This window comes from Schistocerca americana, chromosome 5 (assembly GCF_021461395.2).
Source record: "Schistocerca americana isolate TAMUIC-IGC-003095 chromosome 5, iqSchAmer2.1, whole genome shotgun sequence".
NCBI lineage: Eukaryota > Metazoa > Arthropoda > Insecta > Orthoptera > Acrididae > Schistocerca > Schistocerca americana.
In genome coordinates, this window is record NC_060123.1 from 50,127,157 (window position 1) to 50,155,101 (window position 27,945).

The 27,945-nt window shown below is 42.3% G+C and overlaps 1 protein-coding gene across 1 annotated transcript in view; it reads right to left on the minus strand.

The window, feature by feature from the left end:
• LOC124616001 (neuronal acetylcholine receptor subunit alpha-10-like) overlaps positions 1-27,945 on the minus strand; it is a 209,666-nt gene that overhangs the window by 141,089 nt on the left and 40,632 nt on the right. The window contains exon 2 of the mRNA XM_047144212.1: positions 23,929-24,098. Coding sequence (XP_047000168.1) covers positions 23,929-24,098 — 170 coding nt within the window. The remainder of the gene's footprint in view (positions 1-23,928; positions 24,099-27,945) is intronic.

A 27,945-nucleotide genomic window follows, 5' to 3' on the forward strand; every position in this document is an offset into this window, starting at 1 on the left:
GATTGCAGACCGAGCGCCGCCACACGGCAGGTCTAGAGAGACTTCCTAGGACTCGCCCCAGTTGTACAGCCGACTTTGCTAGAGATGGAACTGACAAACAGCGCTCTCATTTGCCGAGACGATAGTTAGCATAGCCTTCAGCTACATCAATTGCTACGACCTAGCAAGGCGCCACTACCCGTTATATTGAGATTCAAATTATGTACCGATGTTCTACAATTATGGATTAAAGTTAAGTGGAGGGAGGAGATTAGTGATTAACATCCCGTCGACAACGAGGTCATTAGAGACGGAGCGCAAGCTCTGGTGAGGGAAGGATGGGGGAGGAAATCGGCCGTGCCCTTTCAAAGGAACCATCCCGGCATTTGCCTGAAGCGATTTAGGGAAATCACGGAAAACCTAAATCAGGATGGCCGGAGACGGGATTGAACCGTCGTCCTCCCGAATGCGAGTCCAGTGTGCTAACCACTGCGCCACCTCGCTCGGTAAAGTGAAGTATTCAAGCAACTACGTACTTTATTTACTAGACTCAACTCCTTTATCTGTTCCAGACCTCACGTCATCCTGCGTGAGCTTATAGCGTGCATTTCGGCTTCCTCCAAACTCCGTGAATTGGCTCCTGCCAATTCACAACAAACAGCAAAAGCCTTTACTACTTGTTTTCTACGATCTAGGAAAGGCCTTTGATACAGTTCCCAGAGAAGCCATGTGGATGCTCTTAAAACGCTTCGGCTGCCCTGAACATTTTGTTGACTTGATTGAAGCTCACCACGATGATATGACGGGACAGGTCATCTGCCAGAATGAAACAACTGGTGAATTCCCAATAACAAGTGGGCTTGAACAAGGATGCGTTCTGGCACCAACATTATTTGCATTGTATCTGGCAGCTATACTTTACGAGACGTCCGTAAACAATGCAGGAATAGAACTAAAGTACAGGTTCGATGGAGGATTATTCAGCCAGTCCAGACTCCATTCAAAAAGATTCACCTGCACCACTCGTGTGACAGAGCTGCAGTATGCTGATGACAATGCTTCTCCAGCTCATTCACCTGCAGAGTTGCAGCTGACAGTTGATTCCTTCAGCAGGGCGTACGAACGATTTGGTCTCTCCATCAATATTCCAAAGACAAAGGTGATGGCGCAGCCTGCTCCTGGCTCCTCCGTTCCTGATTTCAGCATATCCATTTATGATACACCCTTGGAACAAGTGGACCATTTCCTTACCTAGGAAGTATACTGTCATCTAAGTGCTCATCTGGAAAAGATGTGGAGAATAGATTACATGCTGCCCATGTATCATTTGGACGTCTTACAAAGCGTGTCTTCCTGAATAAAGATCTAACACTGTACACCAAACTGATGGTGTACAAAGCTGTAGTCATTTCCACCCTGCTATATGGTTGCGAAACCTGGACGTTATATTGCTGTGGTCTGAAGAAACTAGAACGCTTCAACCAACAGAAGCTAAGATATATCATGAACCTGAAATGGGATGACTTCATATCCAACACGGCTGTTCTTGAGAAAGCAAAAATGTATAGCATGGAAGCTCTTATCATTGGGCATCAACTCAGATGGGTCGGACATGTCCAGCGGATGAAAAATGACAGACTTCCACGCCAAATGCTGTACAGCGAAGTGAGCACAGGTAAAAGGCCACGAGGTGCCCCTCTCAAACGTTATAAGGATCAATACAAGAAAAATCTGAAAAACTTGAACGTCGTTCCGAGTAACTGGTCCACAATAGCAGAAGATCGAAGTCGCTGGCGCTCAGTTACCTCAAATGCTCTTCAAAACTTTGAGCTGGAACTTCGAAGAATGGAGAATGACAAACGCCGGAGACGTAAACTCCTCCAGGCTCAGCCACGTCCTCCACCTTTCATCAGCTGTAATGTCTGTGGCCGCCTGTTCCACGCTAGGATTGGATTGCTAAGCCATCAACGACACTTCCACGCCTGAACCGTGACAAAGGAAATCTCAGGAGAGAAATGAAAATTCGGATACGAGTATCAGCCGACGACGACTAGTACGCAAGGTTCTAGTGACAGCTGTATGTGATGTGATGATTAACAGTTACTAGGGCCTGGAGTGCTGATACATTCTGTTTGTAGATTGCTGCTGTCAGTGTCAACCGCCACTGAAAACAGTTTGGCTGGTCCTTGTCTAAGTGCCGCTTGGTTTTTGTATTTATATCGCACGAGCGAGTTAAGCTGGCCAATTGCTATAGATGTACATGTATAAAATTTTCCCTGGATATATTTTGCAGCGAATTGGAGTGACATTACTGTTACGTTTCTATCTGAAGTGGTAGTGTGTCTGAGAGACACGTGTCTCACTCCAAATGAGTAGTTTCATAAATTCTTACAACTTACTGAGAGGCCAGTTGTTATTGCGTGTTTAAATAGTTTGAAACTGCTTCTGTTAATGAAAGTACAAGAATTCCTTCAATGACAGTATGTGGATATGGTAATTAATTCTGATGTAATCACAGATTTAAGTGTGGCTATTTGCTGTAAGTTGCCTTGTGTTTTGCGTTTGCGTCTCGATCGATATACCGTTAGACTGCACGCTTGTTACTTGCATTTGATTCCGTTTAATCGGGACTTCTGCTGTTTGTTTTGGTAGTGGGTGCAGGCTCCTGGGTTGCGTCCTACTTGTGCATTTTCCGCCCCCTCTGCCAGCGCCTGCCAGCTGGTCGTGTATCTAGTTCGCTCGCGGCTTAATGTATAAGTAGCCTTACACACATAAGATAATAGATTTGTACTGCTTAGCTGACGTCCGTTAATATGCTGGTTAATTCTTCAGGTGATGTGCTGTAATGAATTATTGTGTTTTTTTACTTAAGGCAGATGTTAGTCTGTTGTAATACCCACTAGTTCTGAGATTTTTCGTGCCTATTTGTGACCATTGTTGCTCCCGTTTGGGGGGCCATGCTGAGCCTCTATTGGAAACAGCTGAGTGGGCGGGTGGCCGCTTCTGGGCGTAGTTTGTTGAATCCCACAAGGTTGCTTGGTCAGATGAAATTTTGTATTAAATGTCCTACATTGTAGGGTGCCTGCCATTTAAGTAACGTCGATGTATGCCATGGTATCTCATTTGTTGTTGCCTGTACTCTGCATTACTTCGGTAACAGCAATCACAGCAGTAACGAAATACTACATTTCCTCATTAAATTTTAGTAAATTGTTCTTCAGGTTGATCATAGTTTTTGAGTAAATAATTTTTAACTCATTTCGCTAAATATGTAATAGGCCATAAGTGCCGTGGTTTATGGATGTTTCGAGCGGCTCTAGGCGCTACAGTCTGGAACCGCGCGACCGCTACGGTCGCAGGTTCGAATCCTGCCTCGGGTATGGATGTGTGTGATGTCCTTAGGTTAGTTAGGTTTAAGTAGTTCTAAGTTCTAGGGGACAGATGACCTCAGAAGTTAAGTCCCATAGTGCTCCGAGTCATTTTTATGAATGTTTAAATTTTGTAGTTACTTGCTCTCCCCTAACTGCTAATTTTAAAAATGTTTTGATGTTTTATTCGTTATTTGTCTTGTTTAAATGTGCCAAATAAATTTTCAGTGTAACTGTCGACGGTGACTGCCTGATGTGTCGCTTGGTCCAGTCCTACCACCTCACAGCCTGATGTGCTGAGCTTGTATCCTTGTGTAAAAGCTGAATTCCATGCTGTGCTGACGCATCAAAGATGTTCAGGAGAAGTTGTTGATTTCGACTTCACGTCGGTAATACGCTCTTCACATTTCATCTTTGCAAGGTTGAAAACATTAATTAGATTCTACATTACTGTGGAATTATGAAACTTGCACAAAGACAGATGCTATTATCAAGTGTATACCAAGGAATCACAAAGACAATCAATTCAGTTTTATCTCCATTATTGCTTAGTGACACGACAAAGGCAACTGCTAATTGTTATGGAAATTAAATGACTTGCAAATTCGATCGAATAGTAGCCTAAATCTGAACAAGTGTCAGAGAAATTATCACAGGAAACTGAAATTCGGTTTACAAACTACAACCGCGTTGTACCGTGATATCTTTACCAATGTGCCGTCAACCAAGGACATGTGCCCGTGTGTTGCACACGCACTGTCTTCTACAACTACGATTGAGGTGTAAATATCTCGAGCCGCCTGGCGAGCTAAGAATTCGGGAAATTACAACGTTTAAAAAAAATACTTGCAGTCTATCTTAGCACCTACAATTTCGACATTGTGTTTCTTTCGGTGTATTCTTCCCGTATAGAAATAAAATTCAGGACAGGTTTCGATATCCCGGATTGGACTGTTCCCTTGTGAGTAGTGATTCTGGACGAACCTTGATATGGCGAGAGGTGGGTACCCATGATACTCCCAGAAACTTTGTCGAAAATGATCGTTTATGAGGTCCAGGTGTTGGGGTGTGGGAAGGCATGGTGATGCATGGGCATATCGACTTTCACATCTTTGAATGCGGCGCACTCGGCATTTAACGTTGTTGTTAAAACTGTCCTCCTTTCAAATGTACATCTTTTCAGGGGTGCATTTGCGTCTTCATTTTTATAGATGATAACTCGCGATAGCGTCGACCAAAGCTGGTGAAGGACCTCTTGGAATGCAAGGATATTTGGCGCACTGAGTGGCCTTCCCGTTCCCTCGACTCTTATCCCATCGAGTACATGTCGGACGCGTTGGAGGGAGGCATTGCAGCACATCCACATCCACCAACGACCATTCACCAGCTGTCAACAGCGATGGTCGTAGAAAGGAACGTCCTGTCACAAGCACTCCTTACCAACCTTATAGCGAGCATTGGAGCGCGTTACATAGCATGCATTTCTGTCCGTGGTGATCACACACCCTATTAATAACCACAACCCCCCTTTGTAATGTCCAGGGGACCATCATAATTTACCGTGATTTCAGTGTAATCATTGTAATTTAATGAAAGATGTCATTTCTGTTCGTCTCATTGAGTCTTTCATTTACCTTCTATAATGTACTGTATAATACTGTGCATACTATTCTAGTAGTAGTAGTAGTAGCATCTTTATTCATCCGTAGACCTCTGTGTACAAGGATATAGGACATGTCAAAATATTTACAAGTTCAGGCCAATGTAAAGTAAGCTAATTCGTATTCACATACACTTACAGACTTATAGTTACAGACAATTATTAACAATTATTAGATTTACTTGTACTTTTTTTACAAATAACTTATTACATAATGTAATGCCACACTGTTCACTCATATCTCACTAACAGTCACTGCACACGCTATACACACATTGTTTCACAACACTTCTCTCACTACACACACACACACACACACACACACACACACACACACACACACACATACTGGTGATCTCTGGGCCATTTTCTGTACCGCAGCTTCCCATTTGCTATCCTGAAAACCTGAGTCAGCATCCCTCTATGAGTGAGATGTTGATCTCAGAAAGAGGAAGAGTTGTATACATAGCTTGGGGCTAAGTTTTTCTAGAAAAGGAAAAAATAAGGGAAAAGCATAGTGTGAAGGTGTTATGTGGAATGCTGGATGTCTTACAATCATTATTATTATTCATTTGTATAACTTTTTTTAACCAGACCCCTACTCTGTTTTGTCTAAGTAATCCTTCAATATATAAAATGTATAACAGGTACTTTTTAGCTGCCTTTTTAAATAAGTGTATTTTTGGAATTTCTTTAATGACTTTTGATCTCAGAAAGAGGAAGAGTTGTATACATAGCTTGGGGCTAAGTTTTTCTAGAAAAGGAAAAAATAAGGGAAAAACATAGTGTGAAATTGTTATGTGGAATGCTGGATGTCTTACAATCATTATTATTATTTATTTGTATAACTTTTTTTAACCAGATCCCTACTCTGTTTTGTCTAAGTAATCCTTCAATATATAAAATGTATAACAGGTACTCTTTAGCTGCCTTTTTAAATAAGTGTATTTTTGGAATTTCTTTAATGACTTTTGATAATTTATTGTACAGTTTTATTCCTCAGTAGAAAATGCTGTTTTGAGTTTTATGTTTATTTTTTCCTGGTAAATGTAATTTGAGTCTTGCTCTTGTTCCATTGTCATGGACAGAGCTGTTTGTGCAGTAATTACCAATGTTATTTTTGATGTGTACAACTGACTGGTAAATGTATTGACACAGGCAGTTAAAATCCCTAGTGTTTTGAACAGATCTTTACAATGAGCTCGACTACTATTTCTGGTTATTATTCTTTTTCTGGAGTTTGAAAATTGTGTTCATATTCTGTGCATTTGTTGCCCAAAAACCAATGCCATAGCTAAGAATTGAGTGTACATATGAATAGTATGTAACTAAAAGACACTGCATGTTACACACTAATGATAGGATTCTAAGGGCATGACATGCTGATGACATTCTGTTTGCAAGTACCTTTGTGTGTTCACACCATTTCAACTGGGAATCAATATTCATTCCTAGAAATGTTGCATTTGTTACACAGACTACAGAGGTACCATCTACATTTAATTTAACCTTGTAATTTTCCCTCTTCAAACTGAAATTCATGGCATTAGTTTTCTTTATGTTCAATGTCACTTTATTGCTTATTGACCAATCGTAAACTTCCTTGAGAGTTTCATTTGCTTTTTCTGCAAGGAGTTCTCTTGTTTTCTCAGTGACTATAATATTGCTGTCGTCAATGTAGAGAATTTTTTCACCATAAGTAATATTACTGGGAAAGTCATTGATGTGTATCAGGAATAGTATTGGGCCCAATGTGCTACCTTGTGGAACCCCTCATATTGATGTATTTTGGTTCTGATAAATGTTTTACTAAATGATTAGATCCACTTGAAGTATGTGTTATCTCTACTTTTGTACGCTATCTGCTAAGTATGATCGAAACCAGTCATTAGCTACATCTCTTTTTCCTAATGCTTCTAATTTATTTAAAGAATTTCTTGTCGACTTTACCAAAGGCCTTAGAAAGATCCATAAATATGCCTGTGACACACTCATCTTTATCAAGAGCATCAAGTACAACTTTTGTGAATTCTACTATGGCTGACTCCGTATTTTTGCCACTTCAGAAACCAAACTGTGATTCGCTTAAGAGATTGTATTTATTCAGGTAATTCATTAATCTGTCTTTCATAATTGCTTCTATTATTTTTGAGAATGGTGACAGCAGAGAAACAGGCTGGAAATTTTCTATGTCTTCTGCATTACCTTTCTTAAGCACAGGTACAACTTGCCTGTTTTAGCTGCTCTGGAAATGTCCCTGATGTGAAGGATTCGTTTATTATATATATTTAGGGGCTTTGTATAATGTCTATGCATTGTTTCAGTACACACATTGGGACTTCATCTAAGCCTACTGACTTTTCTCGTTTTAGTTTTTGAACAGTTTTACAGACTTCATTCTCTGTGGTTGGAAGTAACATCATTGTATTTAGTGCAAGATTGTTTACAGGTGTTATATTTGCTTTGTGGAATTTTTGCTGTAACTTCTCTGCAGTACTTGAAAAATGCTCATTTACATAGTCTGCTACGTGTTTGTGGGTCATTTATTGTTTTATCCCCTTCTCTTAGCAGTATGTTATGCTGTGTTTGTTTGCCTCTCCCCATTTCCTTTTTTATAACATCCTACACTGCTTTGCTTTTATTCTCTGCATTGTATATTATTTTGTCATTAAATGACTTTTTTGCAACAGTCAGCACCTTCCTATAGATCTTTTTGTATCTGTGATAGAAATTTAAGGATGCTGGATCATAGCTACTCTTTTTCATGGAACTGAGGTATTTTAAGTGTTTGGGAGGACTTCTTAATGCCTGCTGTTATCCATCTGTTTTTGTGAGATGTTGATACAGACATGCATACTTTTGGAAATGCCTTTTCAAGGTTCAATTTAAGCAATGTGGAGAATTTAGAGAATTTCATATTCACATTGGTTTCCTTGTACGCTTCATTCCAGCTTTGTTTTGCTAGTTCTTTTGAAAAATGTTTTATTTTCATTTCTGATAGATGTTGTTTGTAGGCTTGTAGTTTAGGGAATAATTCGATGACTGATTTTACTGTTATTTGACAGAGATGGTCTGATAGTCCGAGATTTTTCAGCTACATCACATTTTTCCCTATCAATATTTGTGGCCACATGGTCAATTACTGATGCAGTGATTGTAGTAATCCTTGTTGCACAATTGACCAATAGGGACATTCCAAAACTTTGAACAATATTTATGAGGGTGTTCCTGGATTCATTTATGATATTAGTCTTGATGTTAATGGCCCCATATAGAATGATGTTGACCTTTGTACTTGAGACTTTAGCTAGAACTTCTGTTAATTTATTGCACTACCACTGCGAAGTCTATACACACACAAAATGGTTAATTTTTGGTGATATCAAGCCCCATTAATAAAATAGCCGATATTTCAATGTTTTTGTCTTCACTTAATGTACAGAGGTCATGTCTTGATTTGAACTGTGTTCCTTTTCTGATATAAATGCATGATCCTCCACCCCTTGAAGCAGTCCTGCAGCAAGAGTTTGCCCTTTCATACAATGATAATTCTACATGTTGAATTTCTGTGTCTCTACACCAGTGCTCAGTAACTACTGTGCAGTTCAAAGATTTGGTCTCAAATTTCAACAGTTGTTTTATTTTTTATTCATTGCATGCTTTGATGGAGGATTGTTAAGTCTGGGAAATGCCCTATGTTACCATTTCCAATTTGTTTTTCTTTGTGATGTCTGGTATGTGTGATATTTGGAGTGTTAAAATCTGTCTTGTGAATGATTGTTTTAGTATTTTTTAAACTACTGGAGACACTTTTTAAGCAGGGGAATTTGCTGTCTGGATTTATCCTAAAAAAGACTTACTTTTCCTACCAATGACAACAGGTATTTGAACATGTGTGGCCCGAGACCCACCCGCTACACTTTCATGAATCAGCTGTACCAATCTTCCCTTCTCAGTCCTGTTTAGGTGTAGGCCATGTCTAGTGAAACCCCATCTGTTGATAGTCCCGACAGACACCAGAGAAATATGATCAAAGTTGACTGTCCTCAGAGCCATCCCTAACCCCACATTGATTCGCCTCACAGCTCCATCAAGGTCTGGTCGATCCTGGAACAGCTCAACAAAATGTACGTTGGTGCCATGAGTCAGGGAAGCTATCTTGTCCAGGTCACCACCTATGTCATAAGCCCCATCCCTGTCCAAACTGTTTCCTGCCCCATTCACTATCACTACATGGTCCTCTTTTGTAAAGTCCTTACATAAAGACCCTAGATTATCACATGATTTAGTCCTGCATTTGGCTTGATGGTACTGGTCACCTGGTACGCTGCTCCTAAACTTTCCTGTAACTGAGGGCCTACACCTCGCCCATGGCTAGTACCTAGCAGCAGCACTTTCTTCATCATAGTACTTTGTACATTCCTAGGCTTCTTTGCCTCAGTTGAAGTGTGCTGCACATTTCCTCCTCGTTCCACCTGAGGCTCTTCTCCACTTAACTCTAACAGTTGTAGATACCGGTTTTTGGTGTTGATGTTAAAACTGTCAGATCGCGTTCTCTTTCTTCCTATCCTCCTACCAGCTGCCAGTTCCCAACCACCCTCTCCCCCCCCTATCTCCCTTGATCGTTATGAGTTCCTTCCTTGCTTCCTCCAATTGAGCCTGAAGGGCACATATTTTCCTTTCCTGTTCCCCAGTCAAACTGTTCCTACTGCATACTCTGAAGTTCCAGGAGAGAGCCTCTTCTCCCAATATTCTCCCCGCTGCATCTTCCACAGTGAAAATATTTCCAAGACTGGTAACCAATCCCTCTACTTACTATCCTATAACAGCTCCCACATTTCTCACTCATGGTCAGTTTCTAAAGAATAATTAAGTTTAAATGATGTTTTAAATTTGTCAAGGACGCAAATTGGCTGTATGTAAACAAAAAACGACACAAAGGTCTTATGTGTGGTTGTTGTTGGTTTTGTACTGATTTAGAGATACAATGACAGAAGAATGAAGTAGTAATTACTTTGCTTTTAGAAAATTTACGCTATAAAGCGTGTTTGGTCAATTTTTAAACGTTTATAGGTCGGAAAATTTAGGCCTTGACCGCATCTATCTAACTAGTAAACAGTACGGAATGTGTTAGTTAAATGCGATTTTGAAACTTTTAATTATACTTTTATTGCGACAATAGACACTGATGAAACTAGTAGCTGTCTTTTTTTAACGAATTTCACGCTATCAAGAAAACTTGAATAGAATTTTTTGTGTTTGTCACGCAAAATTTCGGGTTATGTCGCGATTATCGGGACTTCAGATAACACGAAGCTTTTACAAGAACAAGTTCTGCTGGGACGCTAATGTTTAGTTGTATGACAGGAACAGACACTACAGCAAGTATACGCAAGAAGGAAAATTTAAATTTGACATTATTTCCTCTTAAGTAAGTTCTTTTGTCGGACAAAGAAAATACCTACGATCTCACTCGGCGGCCATCTTGTATGCAAACACCAAGTAGCAGTTCTTTCTATTTTCGGTCGAAGTTTCAACGAGCTATGTTACGTGGTAGTGTCACATCATGCGAAAGTTACTTTGTCCTTAAAGGGAAGTACCGGTGAAATTTCAAGCCGATCATAAAAAAATCACAGGGGGCTGAAAATTTGTTTAATAATATATCTTGGCGTCCTAAATTAAGTGGGTAAATCCAATTTGCTAAACAAATTTTTTTTCACACTTTTGGATTTTTGAGTTATGAAACAAAACTATTTTTTCACATTCTTATGTGGAGTTGTTGGTTATTCCCAAGAAAGTTTGAACCAAAAATGTTTAAAATTGACGGAGGAGTAGCATTTTTTCGTTTCAGCCATTTTAATTTTTTCTAAGAAATTGAAGTATTGTGACATTTTTAACATTATATACAAACGAAAAGTGTAGATAAAGTATAAAAATTTGGTTTTTATAATACCTGAGAGGAATTTAGCTACAATAGAATTACTACGAAGTTATACAATGCCTGGCCCAGTATGAAGGAAAAATAAGTAAAAGACGATTTGATACGTTTGGTGGCAAGTGTCATGGACAACTGAAGGACACTATAAAAAAATGCCAGAGTATTTTTTAAAAGAAGCAATATATAGATATAAAGGTGATAAAAGGTACGTACAAACACACTTTTCGATATGATTGACATTTTACAGGTGAAATAGCGTCAGATAATTTATTATTTACAGAATACGAAAGATGCAATATATCATTGCGCTTCTGCTGACAAAAATCCTCAGCATTCACACGGCACGAAAGGACAGTCAACATAGTGTTTTTATCAGTTAGTATTGGCAAAAGAAATTGAGTATGGATCTAATGCTTCTAACATAAAAACACCAATAAATCAACTTTGTTTAGACAACATACTACCGCTTTATACCTGTTTAACTGACGATTCACTATTAACACGATATGCTGGATGTCTAACCCAAAATGTTAATGAGAGTTTGCACTTTATTGTATGAATAGGCATCTCAAAGAGACCTATGTTTTTGCAGTGAGAGTAAAAGTAGCTGCTTCTATCAGTTTTGTGAATATAATGTTGGATCTCACAGAGTTATTTCAGAAATAATGACAAAATTTGGACTTAAATACGCTTATGGAGCAGCACAAGCATCAGAAAGAAGGCACAAAGTAGCATCGCAGCAAGATGAAGTGAAATATTCGAAAAAATACAAGAAAATTCGTCGAAAAATTAATTTTGCCAAACGTCAAAGAGAAGAAGCTGTATCCGAATGTGATGCTGTAACCTACGGGGCCGCATTATTTTGATGTAATGGCGTATTGTTCACTAATATACGGTGCAAATGCCATGTGATATATAAACTGAAAATAAAGAAAACATTTTTCAAACGTATCGAGTCGCCTTTTTTTATTTTTCCTTCATACTGGGCCAAACATTGTATGATGTCGTAGTAATTCTATTTTACGCTAAATTCTTATCATGTATCATAAAATGAAAGTTTTGTAATTTATCTACACTTTTCGTTTCTATATAGTGTTAAAAAGGTCACAATACTTCAGTTTCTTAGAAAAAATCAAAATACCGAAACAAAACTTTTTACTGCTCCGTCACTTCTACATAATTTTGGTTCAAATCCTTTTTATGAATACAATCAGTGATAACCAACAGCTTCACGTACGGAACTGAAAAAAATAATGATTTTTTCAACACTCAAAAATCCAAAAATATGAAAAAGTTTTGTTTAGCAAATTAGATTTATTCAGCATGCCAAGATATATTATGAAACAAATTTTCGGCCCCTTGTGATTTTTTTACTATCGGGTCGAAATTTCACCGGTACCTCCCTTTAAGTCTTTCGTGCCAATATGCATGGTACTCATTGTGTAAATAATCCCACGTGCAGGTAGTTAACATTGCAGGATTAACTTTGCTTGACCGTGGCAGCTGTAGGAGAACAAGCGTCGGGGGAAACAAAGTACGGGCGATTTAGGCTCACGGTCATAAAGTATCCGATCGGTGTGCAACTGTGTTCCGTGACATTGTGTGCAGCAGCAGTGAATTTTTATCTGTTTGAAGCCCCCGGACAGCTTACACGCTTTCCGACAGTCTGCCTATATTTCGATTATTGTTTTCTGTTTTATTTCACAGTAAAGCTAATTTTTCAGTAGGCTTATTGTTTCATTCCCTGAAATGCTGTAGCCTATGCACACACGTATTTGCAGATGTGCCGGCGATACAAAGCTCTTTCTTTTAGCAGCTTGTTGGCCATGGAGAATATATTACCGGAATTAATTTAGCAGTTAAGTATCGTCCGATTACCTTTCTCGATCCTTCTCAATTAGCACTGAGCTCAAATGCTACATCGGCGACTCAGAAACCATCTTCTTGGTATGATGAGGTATCAGGTGGCAGTAGAACTCAAATTTTGTTGAGGGTGCGCCGGGCAGATGGCAGGAGGTTCTACGACATTTGTGTCACGGAAAAGTGGGTCAAAAGTGGGTATGAGTTTGATCTGGAAGAAATGGATGATAGACACAGAAAACATAAACATTGGAGACAATTTTATTTTCAGTCACAATCGTTGGCAATTTGCTATTGCGATTGAAAACAAAATTGTTTTACAATAACTAACAAACACGAATTCGCTACCTTAAATAACTAATATAAACACAAAGGGGCACAGTTAGATAGAGCAGTGAATAACGTTAGCAGGAATCAATAATTGGAGCTACAAAAATCACTAGGAGGTGTCTATGACGTGGATAACTGACTACGACATTTAGTGAAATGTGTGTCACGCTGGTAACGAAGGCAAGATTGAAAAAAATGTAAAGAAATGAACAAATAATGTAACACCTCACACTGATTAGAATAGTGTTGGAGAGGATGAAAGGAAATTTCAAGAGGTACTTAAGGAGAGCCAGATTGCGTTTTAAAATAAGGTGAAGCTCCGAGAGACACTGTTATACTATACCCATCCCTCTATGAATTTCTCGATATGTGTGTGTGCGAAGCTTTGCTACGCGGCCGAGCGCGGCCAGCAATGATACAGAAGTGACTGCAGTGTGTGTTAGCTATGTACTCTCTGGTAGCTAGGGACGCTTATTCCATGGGATGTCAATATGGGTAACGCTCGTTTCACATTAATTCCCGCAAACGTGACGTCATTTTGAGTCACACGCAATATCGACGACCGCATGATCGGATATCTACTTCGTGACAAAGAATATGAATGTTATTGCTCCGCGATTCACACGCAGCAGTTTAAGCTTTCCCCTTTGGTTCCTGCCTAACCACACATTCGGAAATCACTAAATATTAATTTCAACCTTCATTCTCAAATCAGACGGATCGTAAATAACACTGAATATTCCAAAACAAACACAATGTGATCAAAAGTATCCGGACATCCCCGAAAACACGTTTTTATATTAGGTGCATTGTGCTGCCACCTACTGCCGGGTACTCCTTATCGTTCCAGTGATTTTGGATGAGCTTTCTACTCTTGGCTTTGTCTGCGTACTCACATATGCTTAACATATTTCGCATGTCATGTTTAAAACTTCTGGTAACAGGCCGAGGTCGATATATAAAACTTTCTCGTAACGTTTCCTCTCCGACTGCAGGAGACATTTTCAGAGCTAAAGCGGCGAACAGCAACCACAATTCACGAGATCGCAAATATATGGACAAAGTAGAGGGCCCTACTCTCCATCACGTGATGTCGGCTACGAATTTAGCTTCAGTAATGCCAACATTCTCGACTGAAAGTAATCGATCGTCACTCTTATGTTGCAACGCTAACATCCAAATTTTATCTAACTTAACACTTTCCTCTTTTCTTTTCAAATTGTTAGGTATTTATAAATTTCAATAGCCTCTCTATACAGGCGCGCATGATAATGCGATGTTTGCGATATGACGCTCGTCTCACTGAATTGTATTTCATGATCACTCTCTTAGTAAACATGCTCCGCTACGACAGATTTATCTCTACGCCCCAGGCGGCAATTCTTCCTGTGTTCAACCAGACTGGTGTTCACACTCTTTTCCTGGTACCAATATAAACCAGTCCACAACTAAAAGGAATTTTATATACACCCGTGTAATCAAAAGATGTAGTATATCTTTCGCCAATCTTAAACATTCTTTTATCTTCCTTGTAAGTCTGGAGGTAGTTTCCACACCTACTTCAACAATTTCCCAATGCGATCTGTAGTCTTACTGATGAAAGGAAGGAAAGCTTTCCCCTTGGGCAGCCTTTGTTACTCGTCGATCCTGATGCTCTTCCCAGGGCGAAGTGCTCCACCTATCTTCTCGTAGAACAACCATTCTTCTTGAACGTCCACCGTAGATGTTCAGCCTCATCTCTTAAATAAGCTCACAAATTTTGTACGCTCTGTCTACCAAGGTTTTAATGACACCCCTTTTTTGTTGGGAGTGGTGGTTAGACTCTTTACGAAGGTAACGATCAGTAACAGTGACTATTCTATATATGGCGCAAAGTTCCGACTCCTCGCTTGATAACAGACACATTCAAAAAAATTCAGTTGGCCGTTATTCTCCCTCTCCATCGTAAACTGTACTTTCGGATTGATACTATTTATATGTCTCAGTAGGGAATTCAACTCCGCTGCGTCATGTGTCCATATCATAGACATAACGGTTCCACCTGGCTGGTCTTTTTCTGGCGGTCTGCAATGTCCATGACCTAAACTGCTGAAGTCGTCGGTCCCTATCAAAGACCTCCATAAGCAAATTGGCCGCAGCCGGAATAAGAGGACTGCTCCTCTTCACCCTGTCAGTCTGTTCATAACAATCATTAATGTCCTGAAAATAGATTGTGGCGAGGCAGTGTCTGAATAACTCCACAATATCTGCTGGAAAAATATCCGCTATACATGAGCAGCTTCATTCATCGGAATCATGGTAAATAATAACACAACATCAAAACTAACAAGGATATCACATGGACCCACGTGCATTTCTTTTAATTTTTCGACGAAATGATATGAAATGATAGTTCGATCAACATAAAAGGTTGCAGCAACGAGGCAACGTGCCTAGCTAATTCGAGAGTGGGAGACCGTATAGTACTCACAATAGCCCGGAAGCTTTAAGTGGTGTCAACAGCGGCCGTGAAAACTTAGATTGTACGATTTTTCACAATTGTTTGTACTCATATTTCACCTGTATCTCGAGCGAATTTCGCCCTGCAGTTACATTTTCGCACGGCTCAAAGCTTATGACGACTCTTCTCCTGAACTGTGTGCTGTAAAATAATATAATTTTGCAGATACATCCAGTGATATATAAAAGGTTACTGTCAGCGAAATGTGTTATAAATAGAGGTGTTAGTAACGAAAAATAAATTAAAACGTCATGTTTCGTGCCGCAGTATTACAGCACGAACAGCGAAAATGTGGTAATTTCTCCTTTCATAATTATGTGAGGACCTTCAAAGAGGAACAGTTTCGTAAAGGCTTTGAAATTATGTGTAAAGTTTGTTGTAAGTTTCTAAGCGCTCTCAAACTGAAATAGTGTATGACTAAAGCATGGGTGTTCGCGCGTCTACAGTGCTCTTCACCCTCACCCATTTCTAGATAGCTGGTTCTTACCCCCACAGCGATGATTTCCAGACAGTAAGTGATATGTGTACCAAGCCTGAATCTATTCGGTCCAGTGATTTAAGAGAAGGAGGAGGAGGAGATTAGTGTTTAACGTCCCGTCGACAACGAGGTCATTAGAGACGGAGCGCAAGCTCGGGTTAGGGAAGGATGGGGAAGGAAATCGGCCGTGCCCTTTCAAAGGAACCATCCCGGCATTTGCCTGAAGCGATTTAGGGAAATCACGGAAAACCTAAATCAGGTTGGCCGGAGACGGGATTGAACCGTCGTCCTCCCGAATGCGAGTCCAGTGTGCTAACCACTGCGCCACCTCGCTCGGTGATTTAAGAGAAAATGTGGTATATATACACATACAAATATATACACATACATACTTATACAGTGTGGTCCATTAAAACGTTTCAGCGCACACAATGAAATTTAATGGAAGTGTTCACTCGTTCGTGCTTTACCGATCTTTACTACAATACAATCTGGATACTACGGTAACGAAAAACCTGATATCACCGACCAGGTAAAAATAATTCATGACTGACTAAGCGCCTAACAGAAGGGTAAATGGTAGTTGTATGCAGTTGAGTGACTAGATATCTCTATTGTTTCCAGCCCACGTAATAACAGTGTAAACAGCAATAAGTATAGCGTTCGTTGCATTATAGTACGTCAGTCACATCGCGACTACGAGCAACGTGAGGTTCATGTTTGTATCTCTGGAAGTGCAATAGCGGCGCGTTTCTTTTATTTCAAGCGTCAATTCGCTTTGCAATTTCTCGTGATATAAATGACGTATTGCGATGCAACCAACGCGATTCGTATTGTGATTTTGTTGATTGTGTAACGAATAATACGGGCTGTTCATAAAAATATGTAAGTTTGCATTGAAAATGCTTACATTTTAGAATGTTTCACAGTATTTATTTTCATGATACCCTGCCTTATTTTCATACCTGTGAAAGTCGGTTTTCGCTGTCGATTGTTGTTCCAGAGATAACGGCACTGAAACGTTTAAGTGCGCCATCCTGTATTCGTACATCCATATTTAGAATACTTATGGATATCATTCTTACCTTCAGCGCCGGCCGGGCTGGCCAAGCGGTTCTAGGCGCTACAGTCTGGAACCGCGCGACCGCTACGGACGCAGGTTCGTATCCTGCCTAGGGCATGGGTGTGTGTGATGTCCTTAAGTGAGTTAGGTTTAAGTAGTTCTAAGTTCTAGGGGACTGATGACCTCAGAAGTTAAGTCCCATAGTGATCAGAGCCATTTGAACCATCTTACCGTCAGCGACCAGGCGGCCAGCAGTGATTGAAATGGCTGCTAGGTAAGAAGGTCACTACATAATCTGGGGCTCAGCGTCATCTTCACAAACCGTGTAAGTAGGCTGTTTAGGTTTTTATATTGGTAACGCCACGTAGCGCTCTGTATGAAAATCAGTGGCTGCGCTGTGTGCAGTCTGTGGCTGGTGGGCATTGTTGAAATAGTCGCTATTGTAGTGTTGGGCAGTTTGGATGTGAACACCGCGTAGCGTTGCGCAGTTGGAGGTGAGCTGCCAGCAGCGGTGGATGTGGAGAGGGAGATGGCGGAGTTTTGAGAGCGGTTGATCTGGACGTGTGTCCATCAGAGACAGTAAATTTATAAGACTGGATGTCATGAACTGATATATATATATATATATATATATATATATATATATATATATATATATATATACATACTCCTGGAAATGGAAAAAAGAACACATTGACACCGGTGTGTCAGACCCACCATACTTGCTCCGGACACTGCGAGAGGGCTGTACAAGCAATGATCACACGCACGGCACAGCGGACACACCAGGAACCGCGGTGTTGGCCGTCGAATGGCGCTAGCTGCGCAGCATTTGTGCACCGCCGCCGTCAGTGTCAGCCAGTTTGCCGTGGCATACGGAGCTCCATCGCAGTCTTTAACACTGGTAGCATGCCGCGACAGCGTGGACGTGAACCGTATGTGCAGTTGACGGACTTTGAGCGAGGGCGTATAGTGGGCATGCGGGAGGCCGGGTGGACGTACCGCCGAATTGCTCAACACGTGGGGCGTGAGGTCTCCACAGTACATCGATGTTGTCGCCAGTGGTCGGCGGAAGGTGCACGTGCCCGTCGACCTGGGACCGGACCGCAGCGACACACGGATGCACGCCAAGACCGTAGGATCCTACGCAGTGCCGTAGGGGACCGCACCGCCACTTCCCAGCAAATTAGGGACACTGTTGCTCCTGGGGTATCGGCGAGGACCATTCGCAACCGTCTCCATGAAGTTGGGCTACGGTCCCGCACACCGTTAGGCCGTCTTCCGCTCACGCCCCAACATCGTGCAGCCCGCCTCCAGTGGTGTCGCGACAGGCGTGAATGGAGGGACGAATGGAGACGTGTCATCTTCAGCGATGAGAGTCGCTTCTGCCTTGTTGCCAATGATGGTCGTATGCGTGTTTGGCGCCGTGCAGGTGAGCGCCACAATCAGGACTGCATACGACCGAGGCACACAGGGCCAACACCCGGCATCATGGTGTGGGGAGCGATCTCCTACACTGGCCGTACACCACTGGTGATCGTCGAGGGGACACTGAATAGTGCACAGTACATCCAAACCGTCATCGAACCCATCGTTCTACCATTCCTAGACCGGCAAGGGAACTTGCTGTTCCAACAGGACAATGCACGTCCGCATGTATCCCGTGCCACCCAACGTGCTCTAGAAGGTGTAAGTCAACTACCCTGGCCAGCAAGATCTCCGGATCTGTCCCCCATTGAGCATGTTTGGGACTGGATGAAGCGTCGTCTCACGCGGTCTGCACGTCCAGCACGAACGCTGGTCCAACTGAGGCTCCAGGTGGAAATGGCATGGCAAGCCGTTCCACAGGACTACATCCAGCATCTCTACGATCGTCTCCATGGGAGAATAGCAGCCTGCATTGCTGCGAAAGGTGGATATACACTGTACTAGTGCCGACATTGTGCATGCTCTGTTGCCTGTGTCTATGTGCCTGTGGTTCTGTCAGTGTGATCATGTGATGTATCTGACCCCAGGAATGTGTCAATAAAGTTTCCCCTTCCTGGGACAATGAATTCACGGTGTTCTTATTTCAATTTCCAGGAGTGTATATATATATATATATATATATATATATATATATATATATATATATATATATATATAAAATGACTTTTGAACACTATTAAGGTAAACACATTGTTTGTTCTTTATCAAAATCTTTCATTTGCTAACTATGCCTATCATTAGTTAGTGACTTCAGTAGTAAGAATCTTTCATTTAGCTGGCAGTATTGGCGCTCGCTGTATTGCAGTAGTTCGGGTAATGAAGATTTTTGTGAGTTAAGTGATTCATGAAAGGTATAGGTCATTGTATGAAGGCTTTCACGACCGGATGACATATCTTCTGGTAAACCTTCCGGGATGTAAGGTCGTGGTCCATAAAACGTTAGGAGCTGAAGAGTTTCATGGACCACGACCTTACATCCCGGAAGGTTTACCAGAAGATACGTATAGGTCATTGTTAGTCAGGGCTATTCTTTTGTAGGAATTATTAAAAGTCAAATTGCGTTGCGCTAAACATATTGTGTGTCAGTTTACGCACAGTCATTTATAATTTTTCTAAGGGGACGTTTCAACCGCTACACAGTATTCACTGAAGTGAAAAGCCAAGGGACAGCGATATGCACACATAAAGATGGTGATAGTAACGCGTACACATGGGGCGGTGTATTAGCGGAGCTGTCATTTGTACTCAGATAATTCATGTAAAAGGGCGTCCGACATGAATACGGTCGCACGACGTCAATTAACAGAATCTGAATGCGGAATGGTAGTTGGAGCTAGATACATGAGACATTCAGTTCCGGGAATCGTTACGTATTCCGAGATCCACAGTGTCAAGAGTGTGCCGAAACATCAGGCATTGTCTTTCACCACGGACAAAGCAGTGGCCGACGGGCTTCACTTAACGGCCGAGATCAGCGTCGTTTACGTAGGGTTGTCAGTGATAACAGACAAGCAAGACCGCGTGAAATCAACGCGGACATCAATGTGGGTCTTACGATTAACGTATTCTTTAGGACAGTGCGCCAAAAGTGGGCGTTACTGGGCTACGGTAGCAGACGACCGACACGAGTGCCTTTGTCAACAGCACATCATCACCTCCAGCGCCTCTTCTGGGCTCGCGACTGTATCGGTTGGACGCTAGGCGACTTGAAAATTGTGGATCGGTCAAGTGAGTTCCGCTTACAATTGGTAAGAGCTGATGGTAGGGTTCGAGGTTGACGCAGACCCCACGAAGCCATGGACACAAATTGTCAACAAGGCTGGTGGTGGATCGTCAACACTATGGATTGTGTTTAGATTGAATGGATTGTGTCCTTTGGTCCAGCTGAGCAGGTCATTGACTGGAAATGGTTATATTCGGCTACCTGGAGACCATGGACTTGGAGTTCCCAAACAATGTGTTCCCAAACACCTGTGAAATTTCCACCGGTACACAATTGTTCACGACTGGGTTGATGAACATTCTCGACAGTTCGAGTGAATGATTTGGCTGATCGGATCGCCCGACATCGAGCATTTATGGGAGGCAATCGAGAGATCAGTTCGTGCACAAAATCCTGCACTGGTAAGGCCTTCGCAATTATGGACACTTTTTTTTCACTAGCTGCTTATTTTTTATGACCCGCCGTCTAATTTCTTATGGTGGGTCGTATGTTGCCACTTATCCGCTGCGACTGGGTCCGGGCTCCAGTGTGACTGAAATTGACACGACCCCGGCTGCCGTCCCCACTCACACCGTTGCCCGTGTCCCGCCACGTGGAGGCGGGCTCTATTTGTTTACATCCATTTGATATCTTTTTTTGTGCAGCATTAGAAAAACTTATAACTAATACAAAATCAAGTGAGATATTAATAAACAAAACGAAATTAAATATTTAGAAAGAAGGAAGGAAGAGAATTGAATAGAGAAGATATAGGTATAATATTGCCCGTCACCTGGTTGTAGGCGGCGGCCCGGGTCTTGGAATGACCCTCAAGACGGTGGCCGTTGCTCACCATGCCTTTAACGTCTACCATCCTAAAAACTAACTTAACTAGAAGAGATTAGGGCACGTTAAAGCTAGAAACTAAGACTAAAACCTCCATGTCCAGCCTGCTAAACTATTTACGATATACAATAGAGAGGTATCTGATTTCATGCTTGCTAATGAAAGGGTTCTTGTGGTAATAGTAATAAAGGTAATGACGCTGACGGTTTGTGTTGAGCCTACAAGGCTCCTAGTAGAGTACATCAGGCGCAAGCACCTCCCGGCCCTGCCGACAACACGACCTGAACGGTGGTTTTCCCCGATCTACCATAGGTATCCGTAGGGGTTGGGCTCAAAAGAGAGGAACCACAATTAAGATCCTTCCATCCAGGCCGTGCGCCGCCTCTTACCAGGAGGCGTAGGTCCCTTGAAGAGGTGCCTAACTTTAAGCTTCAGGTCAGAAGTTATTAGTGTAGTGGAGGCTGTGTAGGTTGGTTGTACAAATAATTCATACTGAGCCAATGAGACTTATAACGATACGTTGTGTGGCAGTTAGCACTTTCCGGTGCCGCCAGTAACACAGCCAGAACGGTGGTTTTCCCCGATCTACCATAGGTATCTGTCGGGTTGGGCTCAAAAGAGAGGGACTGTGCGCTGCCTCTTAACGGAAGGCGTAGGTCCCTTGAAGAGGTACCTACCTTTAACCTCTTATTAGACATGGAGGTGTTGTTAACTATTTACAGAGTGTTTCAAAAATGACCGGTATATTTGAAACGGCAATAAAAACTAAACGAGCAGCGATAGAAATACACCGTTTGTTGCAATATGCTTGGGACAACAGTACATTTTCAGGCAGACAAACTTTCGAAATTACAGTAGTTACAATTTTCAACAACAGATGGCGCTGCAAGTGATGTGAAAGATATAGAAGACAACGTAGTCTGTGGGTGCGCCATTCTGTACGTCGTCTTTCTGCTGTAGGCGTGTGCTGTTCACAACGTGCAAGTGTGCTGTAGACAACATGGTTTATTCCTTAGAACAGAGGATTTTTCTGGTGTTGGAATTCCACCGCCTAGAACACAGTGTTGTTGCAACAACACGAAGTTTTCAACGGAGGTTTAACCAAAGGACCGAAAAGCGATACAATAAAGGATCTGTTTGAAAAATTTCAACGGACTGGGAACGTGACGGATGAACGTGCTGGAAAGGTAGGGCGACCGCGTACGGCAACCACAGAGGGTAACGCGCAGCTAGTGCAGCAGGTGATCCGACAGCGGTCTCGGGTTTCCGTTCGCCGTGTTGCAGCTGTGGTCCAAATGACGCCAACGTCCACGTATCGTCTCATGCGCCAGAGTTTACACCTCTATCCATACAAAATTCAAATGCGGCAACCCCTCAGCGCCGCTACCATTGCTGCACGAGAGATATTCGCTAACGATATAGTGCACAGGATTGATGACGGCGATATGCATGTGGGCAGCATTTGGTTTACTGACGAAGCTTATTTTTACCTGGACTGCTTCGTCAATAAACTGAACTGGCGCATGTGGGGAACCGAAAAGCCCCATGTTGCAGTCCCATCGTCCCTGCATCCTCAAAAAGTACTGGTCTGGGCCGCCATTTCTTCCACAGGAATCATTGGCCCATTTTTCAGATCCGAAACTATTACTGCATCACGCTATCTGGACATTCTTCGTGAATTTGTGGCGGTACAAACTGCCTTAGACGACACTGCGAACACCTCGTGGTTTATGCAAGATGGTGCCCGGCCACATCGCACGGCCGACGTCTTTAATTTCCTGAATGAATATTTCGATGATCGTGTGATTGCTTTGGGCTATCCAAAACATACAGGAGGCGGCGTGGATTGGCCTCCCTATTCGCCAGACGTGAACCCCTGTGACTTCTTTCTGTGGGGACACTTGAAAGACCAGGTGTACCGCCAGAATCCAGAAACAATTGAACAGCTGAAGCAGTACATCTCATCTGCATGTGAAGCCATTCCGCCAGACACGTTGTCAAAGGTTTCGGGTAATTTCATTCAGAGACTACGCCATATTATTGCTACGCATGGTGGATATGTGGAAAATATCGTACTATAGAGTTTCCCAGACCGCAGCGCCATCTGTTGTTGAAAATTGTAACTACTGTAATTTCGAAAGTTTGTCTGCCTGAAAATGTACTGTTGTCCCAAGCATATTGCAACAAACGGTGTATTTCTATCGCTGCTCGTTTAGTTTTTATTGCCGTTTCAAATATACCGGTCATTTTTGAAACACCCTGTACATATAAGGTGCAATCTGTTTATAGGATTGTGTGTGACTTGTGCACCTCTTGTCGGTTGTTCCAGACTGTTTTTTGAAGTGGACGCATTCTGGACAGGTGTAGAGGCAGTGTGGCTCAGTTTTTCTGCAACGACTTGTCAGGTCCACGCCACGTAGAGTTACAGCACTACGCCAGGAACAAGGAAGTCCATCACAATATTAGGAGGTATCCCATGACTTTTGTCACCTCAGTGCATACGCGACAGTCCATGTTTATAATATGTTTGGACATGACTGTTAGCTTACCTTCTGCGACCTGGAGCCCAGCAGTCACTGAAATGGCTCGTGGGGTAAAAGGGTCAATACAGTATTCGGGCCTCAGTGTCATGTCCTCAAAGCGCTGTATAATCCCTTTCCCGACAAAGTACGAAATGCTAGAGTGGTGAGTAGTTATATGTGGTGAGTGTACGTACGATATCGATGCTGTGCAGCCAGACGTTGATGGAGATCTCTATGTTCTTGTTGACGTCGGCGATGGGTAGCACGGCATTCTCGTAGCCGCAGAAGAGGTCGTGGTGCAGGCGTTGCGCCGCGTTGCGCCCGCCGGGTCCGGGAGCTGCTGGACACGAGGGCTGCTGGCCACCTGCCGAGGGAAGGAAGGTCAGGGGTCGTAGGTCAGCCACCGGGCGGGAGACAGTCGATGTAGGCGGAAGAAAGTCCTGGAGCGCAGGGCCTCTTTCTCAATACCTCTCCATAAGCTTTGACCTTTGGACTCAAAACAGAAAAGGATCAATTTTTCTTCTTTTACTGTTTTTCGACGCATTATTCGGCTACCTCATTTGCATATATTTTTTGGCTTCCCGTAGATTATCAAAGGCCAGAATGTTGTTGTTGTTGTTGTTATGGTCTTCAGTCCTGAGACTGCTTTGATGCAGCTCTCCATGCTACTCTATCCTGTGCAAGCTTCTTCATCTCCCAGTACCTACTGCAGCCTACATCCTTCTGAATCTGCTTAGTGTATTCATCTCTTGGTCTCCCTCTCCGATTTTTACCCTCCACGCTGCCCTCCAATGCTAAATTTGTGATCCCTTGATGCCTCAAAACATGTCCTACTAACCGATCCCTTCTTCTAGTCACGTTGTGCCACAAACTCCTCTTATCCCCAATTCTATTCAATACCTCCTCATTAGATATGTGATCTACCCATCTAATCTTCAGCATTCTTCTGTAGCACCACATTTCGAAAGCTTCTATTCTCTTCTTGTCCACACTAGTTATCGTCCATGTTTCACTTCCATACATGGCTACACTCCATACAAATACTTTGAGAAACGACTTCCTGACACTTAAATCAATACTCGATGTTAACAAATTTCTCTTCTTCAGAAAGGCTTTCCTTGCCATTGCCAGCCTACATTTCATATCCTCTCTACTTCGACTATCATCAGTTATTTTGCTCCCCAAATAGCAAAACTCCTTTACTACTTTAAGTGTCTCATTTCCTAATCTAATTCCCTCAGCATCACCCGATTTAATTCGACTACATTCCATTATCCTCGTTTTGCTTTTGTTGATGTTCATCTTATACCCTCTTTTCAAGACACTGTCCATTCCGTTCAACTGCTCTTTCAAGTCCTTTGCTGTCTCTGACAGAATTACGATGTCATCGGCGAACCTCAAAGTTTTTATTTCTTCTCCATGGATTTTAATACCTACTCCGAACTTTTCTTTTGTTTCCTTTGCTACTTGCTCAATATACAGATTGAATAACATTGGGGAGAGGCTACAACCCTGTCTCACTCCCTTCCCAACCACTGCTTCACTTTCATGCCCCTCGATTCTTATAACTGCCATCTGGTTTCTGTACAAATTGTAAATAGCCTTTCGATCCCTGTATTTTACCCCTGCCACCTTCAGAATTTGAAAGAGAGTATTCCAGTCAACATTGTCAAAAGCTTTCTCTAAGTCTACAAATGCTAGAAACGTTCTTTTGCCTTTCCTTAATCTTTCTTCTGAGATAAGTCGTAGGGTCAGTATTGCCTCACATGTTCCAACATTTCTACGGAATCCAGAACGAAGAAGCAATATACTTCAAATACAAGGCTTGTCCAGAAAGTAAGTTCCGATCAGTAGCGAAATGGAGACTACATTGAAAATCAGGAATGTTTTATTTGCGACTGTTGGTTCTAACTTCCAGCTACTTCTCTACATAGTCCCCGCTCCAGCTAAGACATCTGTCGCACAGTTATACCAACTTTCCAATAACCTCGTCATATAAGGTAGCCGCCTGTGCTTCCCGCCCGTTTGTAGCTCGTCATCTGTGCGAAAATGTTGTCTTCGTAGCGGGTAGTTAATGTGAGCAGAGATGAAACGCAGAGGGAGCCAATTACCGGCTGTAGTGCAGGTGATCAAACACTGAGGCGTAGCGCCTTCGCATCGCTCCTGTCACTTGTTAGGACGATATCGTTATAGGCATGAGTCATCGACAGATGCCACCAGCTGACATGGACCTGAGTTACAGAGCTGCACGTAGTTGTACTAGTAGGCGGCAGAGGTCAGCAGTTGACGGACAGTGCTAGCAGTCGAAGTCAAAACAATGTTGTAAAGTTATGTTTGACTAATATTTAATGTATTGGCATAATTATAATTGTTTTATATGTGTAGTAATTAGCAGTGTGAGCGTTGTATGAGAGAAGAAGAACAGAAGTAAATGAAAATTGTTTTGTTTATTCACGAAGTACCAGTTAAACTATACAGGGGATTTACTATAATTAAATGTGTAGTCAGTTTATGGTACTAATAAATCGTGAGTAGAACACAAATTAATCGGTAATTTCAGAAGAAGTAATTTTATATTTGATACTTTTCTAAATTTATTTATTTAGCAATTACCAAAAAAGAAATGTTTTACTATGATTGGTCATTGATGTAAAGCGCGGGTTAGCGCGGGATAATACTGCAACCTGATTTGCTGTTTGTGATATCAGCCAATCAGAAAAATGCAGGTTCGCGCCAATCTATGCTGGGAACAAAGCCTTTGGTGTGATCTAGGGGAGTCGGGGCTAAGGGTTCGAACTAGTCACATCTCATTGAAAGCAGCTCCGACGAAAGTACTGTAAAACCGCGGAAAAATGCTAATTACGAGTTCGCGAAGTAGTACAAAGTATATTTAAGTGGACGGTATAGTGGAAGTATGTAAAACAATGAGGTAAACATTTAAATTTTCGAAACAACTGGCATTGCTACCAGGAATCCGCCGAACATTTCCGATAATTTACGAGGGAGAAACCTTGCCCTTTTTGAAGCTAACCTGTGCACAGTTCAATCAGAGTTGAGTCGGCGCCCAGGTGTATTATCGTCCCGCTAGGTTAGAATTGCGTCTCCAACCACCGGTTCATGTACTTTCCCTATGAACTGATTCACCGATAATGCGTGTAGCGGCACGGGCTGCACACAATGTCCACTATTTGCAGTCGTATCGCACGTTATTGAGGTTAGTGAGAACTGAAATGGCATCTCTGATCTTTAATTTCGTTAATAAGCTAGATCCGCTGCAGAGCTACTAGCCATACATTCCTGTGTCGCTTTCTAGTCGTGGTTCCAGCTGTACGGACGAGAAGAAATAATATCGTATATTTCTATTTGGTTGGTTGGTTGGTTGGTTTGTGGAAGGAGACCAGACAGCGAGGTCATCGGTCTCATCGGATGAGGGAAGGACGGGGAAGGAAGTCGGCCGTGCCCTTTTGAAAGGAACCATCCCGGTATTTGCCTGGAGCGATTTAGGGAAATCACGGAAAACCTAAATCAGGATGGCCGGACGCGGGATTCAACCGTCGTCCTCCCGAATGCGAGTCCAGTGTCTAACCACTGCGCCACCGCGCTCGGTTTTCTATTTGGATTTCCTACATTTGTAGAAATGAGATGCGGAGACAATGCTGATTATGGGACTTGACCTCCACTTCAAATGGAACGATAATGATATCTGATGTGCAGGTGCGCAATGACATTAATGTCGAAGTGGCGTAGCGCACGGACTTGGTTTAAATGGCTCTGAGCACTATAGGACTCAACTTCTGAGGTCATCAGTCCCCTAGAACTTAGACCTACTTAAACCTAACTAACCTAAGGATATCACACACATCCATGCCCGAGGCTGGATTCGAACCGTAGCGGTCGCGCCGTTCCAGACTGTAACGCCTAGAACCGCTCGGCCACTCCGGCCGGCGCACGGATGTGTGGGAACCACATACTCCCGCAGACGACAAGATGTACAGTCTTCAACCAATCTAACAACACACCCTGACTGAGCACTTAGTAAAGTGTGCTGTACGAACGGTTTTGCAGCAGGTTACATCATACTAGCTGATGTGGTACAATTCTAGCTAACTGTTTGAAAATCGTTGCTGCTGATGTGATACAAGCGTGATATAAGAAATCTAAACACTCCATACGCGACTACTGCGGCAATTGAAAACACCTCTATTGTTGAG